Source organism: Varanus komodoensis, unplaced genomic scaffold (genome assembly GCF_004798865.1).
Source record: "Varanus komodoensis strain SLA01 unplaced genomic scaffold, ASM479886v1 scaffold92, whole genome shotgun sequence".
NCBI lineage: Eukaryota > Metazoa > Chordata > Lepidosauria > Squamata > Varanidae > Varanus > Varanus komodoensis.
The window spans coordinates 844324-858458 of record NW_025336624.1 but is presented as its reverse complement, the minus strand read 5'-3'; the positions used below and the strand labels follow the sequence as shown (position 1 = coordinate 858458).

General features: G+C 41.9%; 1 protein-coding gene across 1 annotated transcript in view; it reads right to left on the bottom strand.

Annotated features, from left to right (window-relative positions):
- Positions 1-344: 344 nt before the first annotated feature.
- ADAM11 (ADAM metallopeptidase domain 11) overlaps positions 345-14135 on the bottom strand; it is a 96782-nt gene continuing 82991 nt past the window's right edge. The window contains exon 26 of the mRNA XM_044418737.1: positions 345-5050. Within this exon, the coding sequence (XP_044274672.1) occupies positions 5032-5050 (19 nt within the window). The 3' untranslated portion in view covers positions 345-5031. The remainder of the gene's footprint in view (positions 5051-14135) is intronic.

Genomic DNA, 14135 nt, shown 5'->3' with positions numbered 1-14135 from the left:
GGAGCCAGCATTTCTTTCTCCTTCAGCATCAAAGCAGGGCTGGGCAGGAGTTCGGCCTTCAGAGTCCCGCTCCCAGGGCAGAAGGTCTCTGAATAACACTGGCATGCTGCCCAACAAGTGGGGGAGGCTCTAGGATTGTGCTTAAATCATCCTCTGGACTCCGGATCGATGCTGTTCTTCTAGCCTAATGGGCCAGGTTGTCCTACATTTGGTGTATTATGATAGAGAAAGTTTGTTATCATGGATCAACAAGTACAAAGCATTACCTAGGACTTTCTAAATTTATAACATTCCTGATATTAACACAAAGAGTTTTTAGAAATAAATGACACTCAGCTTGGACATATGTTTTCATCTTTTACTTTAAAAGCTCAAGCAGTTTCTACATTTCATGATATAAGAGCACTGAATGTACAAAATTACATAGTGGCTGCAAACAAAACACATCTTTTAAGCTTCTTGAGAATCATTTAGGAGCATTGCTATTAAAGATTAAAGCATCCTACCCAATAACATTTCTGAGCTGGGAGGAGAACAGAACAGAGAATTTGATCAGGACAGATGTGTCCTGTGAAAACCACTGTCGAGTTCTGTGAAGGCATGTTGAATGTCCCAGAATTTTTGTATTTTCCCTCTCATAACTTTTGAACTGTTGACATATATCTCCCTTCTTTAGGGAGGAAACCTTGTTTCATGTGCATTTATTTGGGCAAATATTCTATCTTGATTTCTTGTATCAGCAAGCATGTATCAGTCAACAGTCAAAGCATGTCAGCACAAATGCTTCTGTTGCAGTTCTTTTGTTAGAATCTGACTGATTCCTTGATGCAGAAATATACATTAATATTTCATTGGTTTCTCTATAAAATTATAAACTTATGAGAGAGATAAATGTCTGAGAAAACTGTGAAAGGCCAAATAACTCAGTTGTGGATAAATATTTGCAAGGTAGGCTATTATGCAAACAAGTACAGAAATCTTGCAAAGAAAGCTTCTAGGCCAAATATTCTGACAGTGTGCCTGAGGCTACAGCCTTACTATCATATTACAACGCACTGTGATACTTTCAGTGGCCTCTGAGCATTGCATGTTATTGGTTAATCCATTCCAGACCAAATGACTTGGAAAATTTCAGATGAGTAGCTGTGGTGTAGTAGCAAAAAGCCAAACAATAAAAAAACACTGTGATGATTTAGAGACTAGCTTATAATGATTATACTTGAATATACACATAGTTATTAAGCCTTTGTGCTATCGACTCCCCACATTCTGCTACCAGCAAGCTAGTGCCTAATGGCAGGGGTCAGAGAGTCCCGTCCTTGCCAAATTGCCAGTTACAGTTTGGTTTGGTCAGTGCTTAAATTATATGGGAAAAGGAAGACATCAGTGAAATTCCCCAACCCTGCTCCTTCTAGCCAAATGGCATCCTTTCACAGCTTTCTGATAGCAACAGCTCCCCTCACATTTGAGCACTGCCCGCAGTGTGTAGCATGAGATGTAAGTTATGTTCCATTGGGTTGATGCGAAGATCCAAAGTGCTTGGCTGGTGCTCTGCAAACATTTTGTGCCCTTTATTCAAGCCCCACTATCCTCTGCAAAGCAGCAGATGGACTGAAGGCCCTTGACCCCAAATGGATGTTGAACAAGTTTCTTACATAGGTAGGAAAATGCCTAGGTATCATATTTTTACAGAGGGGAGTTCCCTATTTGATGGGCTTTCCAGTCCATGCCTGGTTCACAGATCAATAATCCTAAGAAAGGAGAGCAGAGGCCTTTAGCTTGCCCGTTAAAGGCTTAGCACCAAAAGTCACCAGGCGTACAAGTCACCTAGCCACAGTCTTCTCTGCTATGGCCAATATGTGTAAATTATAATGATTTCTAAATCTGCATTTATATACATATATATTCACATAAGCATCTTAAGCAAACCTGTGTCATTTTATCTTTTGGGATGATACCTAAGTGGCCACCCTGTATCAGCTTGTTCTTTCTGTCCTTGTGTTATCGGATGACTTCATGTAGGACCAATGAATAACCTGCAAAAGCAACACCCTCCCTCCAATTGTTATTTTGTTGTTGCTTGGTAAAGTGTAGGAATGGAAGCTAGAATTTTTCATGACTCTCTCTTGGGATAAAAGTTGTGCTTCTCATGCATTGCTGCTGGTCATTAATTATTGTTTTATTCATTAGAATCATTTTACAACTACAACAGAAAGTAAGAAAAATGCAAATAACTGGAATGATTATAATCAATTTGTGTTCTTAATTAGACTTCCCTCCACCATTGTTGTTATCTTTTAAATTAGGGATGCATGCATTCTGAAGTTTAAAGAAAAGTAACCATTATTAAATAATGACAATAAACTTCCAAATAAGACTGTTGCCTCATAAATTTTTACAACTTTTTTCCTTTAATGTTTAATATTTATAGCAGTCACCCCCAACTTGACACATTCCAGAAGTATTGGACAACAGCCCCACCATCCCCAGTCACCATGCCCAGTGCCTGCTGGCTTGGGATAATGGGAGTTCTAGTCCAACACTGGAATTAATGAAATGGTTTGTTGAAACAGTGCCTGAAGCTGTCAGGTGACAGGCAGGATTTGGGGGAAAAAGATGCCCCGACCATGGCCAACCTGCCTATATTGCAGCTACAGTGCAGTTGAACCACACCTAGAAAGTGCTGTGGCCTCCAAAGTGTGGAAAACAAATTGCAGCGCAAGAACAATGGCTGGCTAACTAGCAGTTCCTTGTGTGGGGCACATCCGTAGCAGTCTCGGTGCTGAACCTCCAACGAGGGTTCCTGGTTAATCCCTTCTTCACTGTAAGCAAAAATCACGAGAGAGAGCTTTCTACTCCCTTCATATTCAAGTCCAGATAAAATAGATTATCAAATTAAAATGTAGCTCCCAAAGAAAAGATGAAAGATGAAAGAAAAGAGAAATAATAAAGTGCTTAGAAGTTTTTTTTTTTCAATTGGAGTTACTAGATATTTTACTCTAGATTGGTTTGAGTCTGTAGTGGTTGTCATTTGTTTTAGATTTTACACTGTTTTGGTATATTTGTGCACTTTAGAGTCTATGAGCACAGTCCTACAGTCTCTGGGCAAGCATCCCAGGAACCATACAGTGGCTTTGAAAACTCCTTTTAAGAGTGCAAACAGGGTGCTGATTTTAAAGGCGAGAGTCAGACATCCCCTGCACAGCTGGTGTAGACAGAATCATGCTGAATGTCCCTCAGGAGTGGGCAAGGGCTCTTCTAATAGATAGAAAGGAGAGAAGACTGGGTAGGCAAAAATCCAACCAGGAGCCTCCTCCAGCCTTCCTCTCGCTCCCTCCTAAACAACAACAGGAATACAGGGAACTAGAGGACAAGGAGGGAACAATCACTTCCTTTGCTCCTTGCACCCTGCCCACTTCAGCTTGGCAGAGCATAGTAATTTTGGAAACCTCTGGATTTGGGGATTTCCAAGCCACAGAAGCAAAGTTCACAGACTTTACCCTAAGTTTATTTTGTGAAGCACCAAGAAAACTTCAGTTACTCTGCAGGAAAAATAGCAAAACCAAAACACTTAATCCCTGTTGTTTCATTTTTGTTGCCCACCAGAAGCTTACACAGCAGCTGATCTATTTTGCAAATTGCATTCATTTTGCAGTTTGCAGACTTTCAAGACAAATAAAAACCTTGAGGTGGGTTGCTAAGCATCTGACACCCATCAAGCCATTTTGAAAGCTTAATTTCAAGTTCACCATATTGTTTAGGAAATTTTTAATAATCAGGGAATCTGGTCTCAAAGCAGGATGAAAATGTGTGCTGACATCATTCCTTTAATGAAGTTATATGACCTGCTAATGCTTTTCCCTCCAAGTATTTTATTTAAGGCACCCCCTAAATAGTATCAAATGGCCAGTGTGCCACTGAGCATTGCATCGGTGGCAGACATCCCTGCCCTGCTGCCCTAGAAATGTGGCACACCACTTTCTCCACAATCCCCAGCCACGATGGCTGTGGAAAATCCAGCCACAGAGTCCTGCAAAAGCAAAGCATCTTTTCAAACTTAAATTGAAGGAAGGTTCTTCAGAGGGTCTGTTTTTATTGTCAGGGTTCACTTCTGGGAGAAGTGAGGTGAAAGAAGAGACTTTCTGAGCAGGGCCTGCATTTAACCTAGAACCAACTTTTTGTTTGTAAATGTCACTGTTCTTGTTCTAGAATATATGACTTAATGACTATTTTACTATCAATTTATTATTAATATAACTGAGCACAAGTGCAGTGCTTAACTAGTTACAAAATCAGTATTTTTCTGACCACAAAGTAGCCTCAAGCATCTTCCCCACATTTTTGGTCAAGGAGAAAGGCTACCACATCAAAGGAAGTGTGTCCAGGGCGGAACCCCAGCATCTACTTTTCAGAAACAAGTTAATGACAGTAAGACTTGAATAATAACAACTGAAGACCACTCTTTTGTCATTTGATAGTTGGATGCATATCTCTCCTTTTCCATATAGTATATGTTAGGATTGACAGCATGCTGTAGGAAATCCCTTCTTAAACTATTGGTCCTTCTTTTATTAATGGGCTGAAGAGCCTAAATGGCTCCTTTAAAAATTTAGCAAACATTGTGTGTGCACAGTGCAGCAGAGAACACAAAACAAAAAGGCATCCAGCTGTTTGCATTTGCTTGAGTGGAAGACCCAGAATCATTCCTTCCATTGACTGGAAACCCCTATGTCTGATAGCTTTTGACATTCAGCATGTGCAATGAAAGTACAACGTTGATCTGCAAGAATGCCTGGAGGCTGGCAGCTGAGTCTGTCTTTTGGTACATCACAATATACAGACAAGGTTCCCACCCAGAGAGGGGCCCATATATACAACCCATGTGCAACAGAATTCACAGTTATAGGTATCACCGGGCTAGGAACGGCTGGGAGGTGGCAAGGGGTCCAAGGTGAGCGAAGTACTCCCTCTTTTGTGCTCTTCATGCAATGCAGCCTTTGTTCCTCTTCCTCACTGCTCTGCCTTGGCACTTTAGGAGCCTTGATCCTTGCTACTGTGCAAATGTTAAAAGAGGGTTCAGGTTGTCCATTGCACAAGAGCTACAAATGTTTGCACGTATTCATTCATGCTGACTTCAAACACAAACACATTCACATACATGTTGAATGTAGCCTCTCTTTACCCAAAATAGCATTAAAACAGAATAAATACACTCAAGCAGTGCCTAATGTCCAGTATCATCCAGCCTACATTCTGTGCATCTTAAAAACTTGCCTATTCCTAATACAAATGATTTTTGGTTCGCTGAGAAAATAATCTTACCTGTTCTGAATGTCAGCTTTGCCAAAAGTTAGCACTCCATGTGAATCAAGGGAAGAACAAATCCTAGCATAAGTTTTCTATAACCTCAAAAGTAAGGAGGAAAGGAGTTGAGAAGCAACAATGTGGGGGTAGTCTTGATCCTTTAGCTACTGAACACTTTCCATTTCATTAAGTCATGGACAAGTGAAAAGACGGGGCAAGTACAGAACGCCTTGTAGTGTTTTGCTCAAATTTTTATCTAGTAGAATGCCCTGCTCATTGTCCAGTTACGGGATCTAAGCAGGAAGACTGCATGAGGAAGATGAAATTTGTAAAATTCTACACTTATGTGCAGACCTAAACAGGAGATCAGGTGTGTCCCCTACTCACATGTGCTGAACCAATCAGGCCCAGAGGTCTATTCAAAAAGACTTCTTTGGATTAGCTAGATGACCAATACAAACAGAGGCAGGGTTGTATTAGGCCAGGTGGAAAAATGCTATATTATGCGGTGGCCAGGACTGACTGGCCTCCGTCTGCCCTCTTCCGATTTCCTTCATTTAGCTGAAATCACGGATCCTAAGCTGAATATCTGGATATGTTAACCTCATGGCTGCAATATAGGGTTGTTTTTTGTATTTTTTGGTGTTTAAAACACACATGATAAATACTCTTAAAAATGCCAGCTTTTTTAAGAGTATATTTTTTAAGAGAAGCCATTTAACCTTCTATGCATTTGGGAGCAGAAATTTGGACCTTTCTGAATTTAATTCTGAATATATTAAAATATATTCTGTATTTCCCAAGAGACTAGCTGGTAGCAAAGAAAATAAATAAATATATGGCACAGGACTCTGGACAGAAACTGGTAAATGGATGGCCCTGCATTCAAGCAGGACAGATTGCTTCACCTGGGCCTACTCCTCAGGGTCAAATTACATAAGCTACTGACAAATCTGTATTCAGAAGCCCCTACGTTTTTTTCATGCCTGCCCTGAATCAGATCAGGGAAGTCTTGCTGGAGGGGTATTTATACACTCTCTGTACTGCACTAATATTCTGAATCCAAACTGCCCAGTTCCTTAAGTTGCTCCATTTGAGAAAGCATGCTGTACGGCATCTCTGACAACATGACTACTTACCATGGTTTATAACTTTAGAAGCCATGCTGGGCATTTATGTCATGTGAACCCATGATGGGTTGTGTTGTCTGAATCCAGACAAGATGACCTAATGTAGGTAATCCCAAACCACTTATGAGCCATTTGGCAAGAAAAGCAACCTTCCCTTGTTTTTGGCAAGCAGCTAGTGTGTGACTGCCACTGCCAGCCACCTCTGAAGTGCTGAAGCAGCACTGCCAGAGCTCCCCCCCCCGTTCCCCCCCCCTTTTCAGAGAGTTTGAAAGCCGGCTGTCAAGTCGCTTTTCATGATCCCCATTTTGACAGCCAGGAGCAGTCTCTCCCTCTAAGTGCCTCAGCAACACCTTGGACAAGCTGGTCATGGCTGTTGGTATTATTCTGCACCAAAATGGGGGGATTATTCCCATTTTTGGAGGATTACAATTTTTGGAAATGTGATCATTTGCATTAGTGCCAATGTGCAGCTTTCAAGCCTCAGCTGGACAGTGCGCACAGATGCCCACCCTGGACATCGCCCCTGCTGAGGCACGAAATCCATCCCCCCACTCTTGGTTTTGCTTGGCAGCTTGCAGAATGTGACTTGTCTGAGCTGCAAGGGAGGAATCTTTTACTGAGAAGGGGGCATTTGGGGGGTATCTTTATTTACTTCCCTTAGAGGAGCAAACTTTGCCGTTTGTCCTAACCCTGTAATGTCTTGGGAAAGCTTAAAGGAAATTGAGTTTGACAAGTGGCTGTCAAAAATCAGAGTCCCTCTAAGAAGGGGTTATTGAATGGGATGGGGATGGGTGGGTTGGACAAGGACACTCTACCACTTTCTTACTCAAAATGTGTTTTAAAGGAGTCCCAATTGTCAAACTGTTTCCCTTTAAAAAGAGGGGGTACTCTGTTGACCTTTCTGAAGCCCCTAGAGACTCAGGACAAAGGGAAAAGCTTGTTCCCTGATGTGGACTAAAAGTGGGGAAAGAGATCTTAAAAAGAGAATGCAAATCCCTCTCAACCCCATTTTTTGCATTAAAAAGTCATGGTGGTAGTAGGGAGAGGGAAAGATTTGGGGATACCTCCAAAGACTGTGTGGGGGTACAAAGTGGCTGGCAACTCGCCATGTTCCTAGCCACCCGTCATGCACATTATAGGGCCTCAGGGGATCCACCCACATTGCACGGCTGAGCCAGAGGCTCCAAGGTCAGTAGGGTCATGTATCCATTCTGGGCCTTAGTTGGAACTTTGAACAAAGCTAACCATGGTGCTGAAACTATTTTGGGATTGTCCAGACCAAAGTTGTTGATGGCTAAAATGTAGATGGATCCATTTCACAGCAGCCATGGAAAACTGATTTTGATCTGAGCGGGGGTCAGTTGGGGGAACAACTACTTAACTCATCTGTTCTACAGATTGCTGACCCAGCCTCCACCCCATCTGCTATTACCCTGTTGCATAGCTCCTTGGATTTTAACTATATGCTGCCTCCCTCAGCAAAGTTAATGGCAACAATGGGTGTTTTGGTAAAACAGCTAACACCTAGTGCCTCTGTTCCAATCAAATCTTGGAGGGCTCTGCACCTACTTTAGAATCAGAGAGCTGGAAAGGTCCTTGAATACGTCCAACGGGTGGACTCCTGCCTCTAACAAGCTCTAACAAAGAGCTTAGCCATTCCAAGGCAGTAGGTAAGGTCACATGACATGGCAGGCCACCCTGTGAAAAAGCTATGCAAAATGGCTTGTCCATGGAATGTTGTTATTCATGTGACAACCACAGTGCAGCCAATGAATGATGGGGATCACCATTGGGATCATTCCCATTTGATTCTCAGGCAGGTATTCCCAGTGACTGCAGCAGGACCTGGTTTGTCTCCACTCCCTGCTACACCTCCAACCCCTTTTGAAATCTCTATGGATTGTCTCCCTTTTTTATTCATTTATATGAGAGTTAACTTTTGTGAACTCTGAAGTGACAGTTCCTTCAAAATGTTCCAGCAGACACTGATTCATCACCTTAAAAAATTTGCACCCAAAATTTGGGCAAATATTTGTGTAAGTTTTAAAATGGTTGGTAGTTTGGAGTTGCACAACTATGCAACTCCAATTATTCCAAATGCACAGCCTTGTTCTATCAGTTCCCTGGTGAGAGACTCCAGTGAAAGTACAGGAGGCATCACCCAGCAACACTGATGAACCAAGACTAACAATAATTTAATTTGCTGCTTTGCTTCTTATTGGACAGCTGTCAACTAGTGTGCTGTTAAGTGAGAAGTTGCAAGAGGATCTTTCAAAAGGGGGTGACATGTAGATCATTCACTCTTCAGTGGGATCCTCTTGTTTTTTGGTTGGAGCTGACTGTTTTCAGTGTCCTTCACCTTTTTCATCCTTACCCATGTGGTGACTTGGGAAAGGGAAAAGGTGTGAACAATCCTATTTGCAGGATCAAGGAATTTTGACAACTGTCAAAATGTAGGCTTCTTTTTAAAATAGGCTTTACAATAGGGACATAAACAGCTATGTAATATGCAACATGTACAGTTCAAATAACATGGCAAACCAACAATTCCTAGAACAAACCATGGATTGGGAGGGTGGCTTGTTGCCTACAAAAAACACCCTGGGGGAAGAGATCTAGGTTCACATGATGTGACTGACAACCTACATAGCTAGTTACCCACATTGGGTCACCATGTTGTGCAAAACCAGTTCAGTCCATTTCACTTTTGAACAGCTCACATTGTGGAACAGGATGCCTTATAAGGTGGTGGATTCTATCTACCTTTAAAAGGGGGGAGATCAAGAGATTCTAGAACAGATCTCTATACTGAGGAGATCTCCAGATCTCCCCCAAACCCTTTTATGAGAGGTGCCAATGAGTGCAGTTGTGGCAAGGATAATATGCATATACCTGCGGAATTCTGGGAAGTAGGAGATTGTCAGCATGAGCAGCAGAGAAGTCAACTGACTTCAACTGACCAGCTCAAGACAGTAGCCCATGAACCTAACAGCATGTGGAAATCAATAAAGTTACATTTCTTCCTCCTCCTTATTCTATACCACACAATGGATGGAAAGGATTCTCTAACGGATTCTCCCCTCTTTGCACACCTGCAAAGAATGTGCAATGTTTGCGTTCCTCCGCAAGACTAACATGGTGTATATTGCAGTAATGTAAGCTGGTTATACTATCAGAAGAAAAAGTGACAGTGCTTACGTGGTGGGTGTCCACCTGCTGAGGAATAAGAGAAACTGTGGAGTTCTTGGACAGAATAGGGAAACTGCAAAAAGAACAAGAAGCACGAGAGATGGAAAAGCAATAGCGCGCAAATGTGGAGAATGCCGAGTTGAGGAAAACCAATGAAGAGGAAACTCCCTGGAGAAGGGTGACAGTTTGGAGCAGAACAATCAGAAGATACTCTGTTCCAGAGGAACCACTGGAGCTACATATTTTCAGCCACTGAAGGATGAGATTAGTGGGAACAGGGAGCAGGACTCAGAAAGAGAGCTGACCAAGAAAGAAAGAATAGCCATTGTGAGAGTCTCCTTGTTGTGTGGGATTGAAACCAAAGTATTTTGTGGTGACCCAAGAACTCACCAGGTGTGCTATCTCCCTGGAGCTTGGATTGGAGATGTGGCTGAAAGATTGCCAAAGCTCATAAAGCCCACAAAGAACTATACCTTCTTTCTGATACACATGGGAACAAATGATGCCACCAAATGGAGCTACAAAGAAGTTACATCAGATTTTGAAGTTTTGAGAAGGAAACACAAGGACTTTGGGGCTCAGACAGTTTTCTCATCCTCCCAGTTCTTGGAAGAGGAATAGAAAGGGAAAGAAAAATACTCTAGGTGAATGACTGGCTATGAAGGTGATGCCAACATGATCCTGGTACCACAGACTATGCTCTTTGGTCAATGGACCAAAAAGCTGGAAACAACATGTTTGCCTATAGCAGAAAGATTTTCATCAGGAGGGCTTTAAACCGAGTGTTACCAGGGAGAGAGACATGGACTTGGAGGCATCTGTGGATGAAGGCATATGCAGTATAACACAGAAAAGAGCTCTACTCACACCCCAAAATAGTTGTCTCCAGGGCTTTTTTTATCATAGAATGCACCGGAACGGTGTTCCAGCACTTTTTTTGATGGATTTTTCCAAGTGATTGTGAATGCCCTGTTGGGCGTAGCAGAAATCATTAACATAGTGCCTGCAGGCTGCTTGTGTGTCGGCGCTGATTGTGAGGGCGCTGCTCTGCTTGGGATGCTGCTCGGCTTGGGATCAGTCGTGTGGTCGCGTGCTGAGTGCTTACTGCTGGCGGCGACCATTGTGTAAAAGTGTGACCCTAAGACGTGAGTTCCGGCACATGTTTTTTTTTTTTTAACAAAAAAAGCACTGGTTGTCTCAATAGCAGAGGAAAGAAGCCAGACCATCAAGCATATGGGCTTCAGCATCTATACAAGAATGCTCACAGTATGGGAAACAAATAAAATGAACTTGAACTCTTAATACATAAAGACAAATAGAACTTGATATGTATTATTGAAACTTGGTGGGACAACTCCCATGAGTAGAATACAGCAATTGAAGGAAACAACTTGTTCAAAAAGAGCAGAAGAAATACGAAAGGAGGTAGAGTTGCATTATATTTTAAAAATACTTATCCCTGAACAGAAATACAGGAAGATGAGGCTGATAGGCCCATCAACAGTATCTGGGTCAAAATAAATGTATCAAGGAATACAGGGGACATGATAGTTGCTGTCTACCACTGACCACCCGTTCAAGGAGAAAATGAGGATGACACTTTTGTTAAACAAATCAGTAGTATTTCAAGGGAGTGTGATGGGGTAGTAAAGGGGAACTTCAGGAACCTAGATATCTGTTGAGATACAAATTCTGCCAAAATTGGCTCCTCCAAGAAATTGTCATGTACGGCAGATAACTTTCTTCTAAAGAAAGTGGAGGAAAAACAACTAGAGGATTGGCTATTGAGTTAATACCTACTAATAAGGATGACTTCATGGATAAAGAAAGTTAGAGGAACTCTAGGGGAAAGTAACTGTAACATACCTGATTTCTTGAAGGAAGCAAAAAAGGAGCATAGCCATGCATGTACTGTGAATTTTTGGGAAAACTGATTTTAATAAACTCAGGACAGTTATAAGTAAGGTATTGTGCCAAGTGATGATAAGAAAAAAGGTAGTGCCAAATTGATGAGATTTAAAAAGGGAAATTTTAAAGGTGCATTTAAACTATTTCAAAAAAACAAAAAAACAAAAACAAAAACAAAAGCAGATAAGAGAAGAAACAAATGTGGCATCATAAAAAAATTCAATTTCACATGAAAACAAAAAAGGACACTTGTAGGAAGTTGAAACCCAGGCAACAAAAGAAGTGTACAGAAGATAGCACAGAAGTGTGGGAAAGATAACAGGAAGGCTAAAGCTGAGAAGACGAGAGGCTAGCAAGGGGTGCTAAAAGCAAGAAAAATGTTTTCAGCTATATTCACAGTGAAAGAGAAAGCAAAGAAATAGTGGTTCAACTTCCAATGAGGAAGGCAAATTGATAAAAGATGTACATAATTCCTCCTTTAGCTCTATCTTTTCCCAAAAGCAGCTCTATGATTCATCTGGCAGAAATGAAGAATAAATTGAAGAGGACTGAAGCTTGAGAATAATAAACAAATGGCCAAGAAATGAGTTAGAATGCCTGAGCACCTGATGAATGGCATCCTCAAGTAATAATGGAACGGGCAGAAGAGCTCTCAGAACTACTAACTATTATCTTTGAAATTTCATGGAGGACAGGGAACTGGAGGAGGGCTAATGTCACTAACTTCCAAAAGGCAAAAAAGAGGATCCTAGGAACTTCAGACTGAGTGCCAGTTAGTCTGACATCAATCCCTCAGACAATTCTGGAGCAGATTATAAAGCAGTCAGTTTGTGAGCACCTTAAAGCCAAAGGAGTAATTAGAAGCTGGTGTGGAATTATCAAGAACAAGTCTTGCCAGGTCTCATTTTTGGATTAGGAATGCAGTGGATGTAATATATCTTCATTTCAGCAAAGCCTTTGACATCATTAGTTTTATTTGTATTTAACTAATCATGCTCTTGTACAAGAAAGTGTGTATGAAGTTACAGGTGTATTTTATTACAGCTGCATGTGTTAGAATTGGGTAGCAGATATGACTACTTTTCTGTGCAAGAGTATGACTCTCTGCAATGCAAACTGCAAAGTCAACTTTATCTCCAGATCCCCTTTTGAAAGGGAATCCAGAGTTTATTAAGAGATTTACTCAGGATTTTGAAACCATCTGATTTTAATTCCTAAGCATCATTTCCCATCATTCCTTGGGGCTTAGAAAGTATACTATGCCAGTGAAGCCATGCTCAAGAGTCACTCTTGCCACTAAGTCAGTTGTCCTAGAGGAGCAAAGCCACCTACTCCTATATAGATGTGAAATTGTATTAGTTGGGCATTTTCCAGTATTAGCCTGTTCATGGATACATTTAGCACAAATAAGAAGGGAGGAAAAAATATACAATGCCATTAGCAAGGGGTATCGGGAGCACAGGAGTAGGGAGAGAGGTAGGGTTGCATACTATTGCCCTACTCACTAAAGTTCAGTTGCATTCAGCTAACAATTGGGCCTATTTAGAACATTTCCTTGATGACCATCTCTCATTACATGAGAGATGACCATCCCCAAGCCTTCGTATTTAGAGTTGTGCGTAGAACAGTGAAAATACATTTAGTTCCCAAAACAAGGAACTGGACAAACATTTTAGGAATGTTAAGAAGCTTTAGGAACAGAAGTATGGAAAGGAAGGGTATGGATAAAGTTGGCAAGTTGTGTCATTTTCTCACTTCTCTGTCTCACAACTGTGTCTAGATTCGAAGACCTGCCCACCAAAATAATAAAATAAAACAAATGAAATAAAATAAAATGTTAAAGGAGCAGGTTTGTGCTCCTGCAGGATGTACTTCTCCAGGTGGCATTGATACTTGTAGTAAGGCATGGCAGACAACATGGTTGAGTGTCCCCCACTGCCCCCCTTTGAATCACCCCTTAGGCTCAATCCACTCCAAGGCACGGGCAGTCGGTGTGTTTTCCAGGCACGGAAGCTGAAGAGAGGAACATTGCTATGCCCTTGTGTAGTGTGGGATTTCTGGGTGGATCCAACATGGTACATGGTTTGGTGAGTTTAGCAAAGTGAGGCACATGTGAAGACCTCTGAGGGTCACAAGGAGACACCACCTGGCAAAGTATAAAGAAGCCTGTGGTCATCCATGGGGATCTGTTCCCACAGGACAAGGCAAAACAGGGCAGGGCAGGGCAGTGCAGGCTACCCCTCCAGAAGAAGGTGTTTCTCCTGTCCATCTCCATCCAGGAGGCAATGGAAGACTTAGTGGATTGGGATGTTGGTTATTTGCTGATAAGGATGAGGAAAGGAGGGTGCATTAGCTTCCTTTCCACCCTGTGGTGAAAATACAGACCCAGCAGCACAGAGATCAGGGCTATGGCTTGGGGCTAAGCCCCTCCCGACCTGTAACACAGAAGCAAGGGGACATTTTAGTCGCAGTGCATTAATGATAAAAGGAATGCAAGATGGAAGTGATTGTGATGATGCCAAGGCATGGTTAAAAGAGCCAGATGCACCCTACTCCTGCATCTGCTGCTACCCACATTCTTGCAGCACCTGGAGGTATTCACCT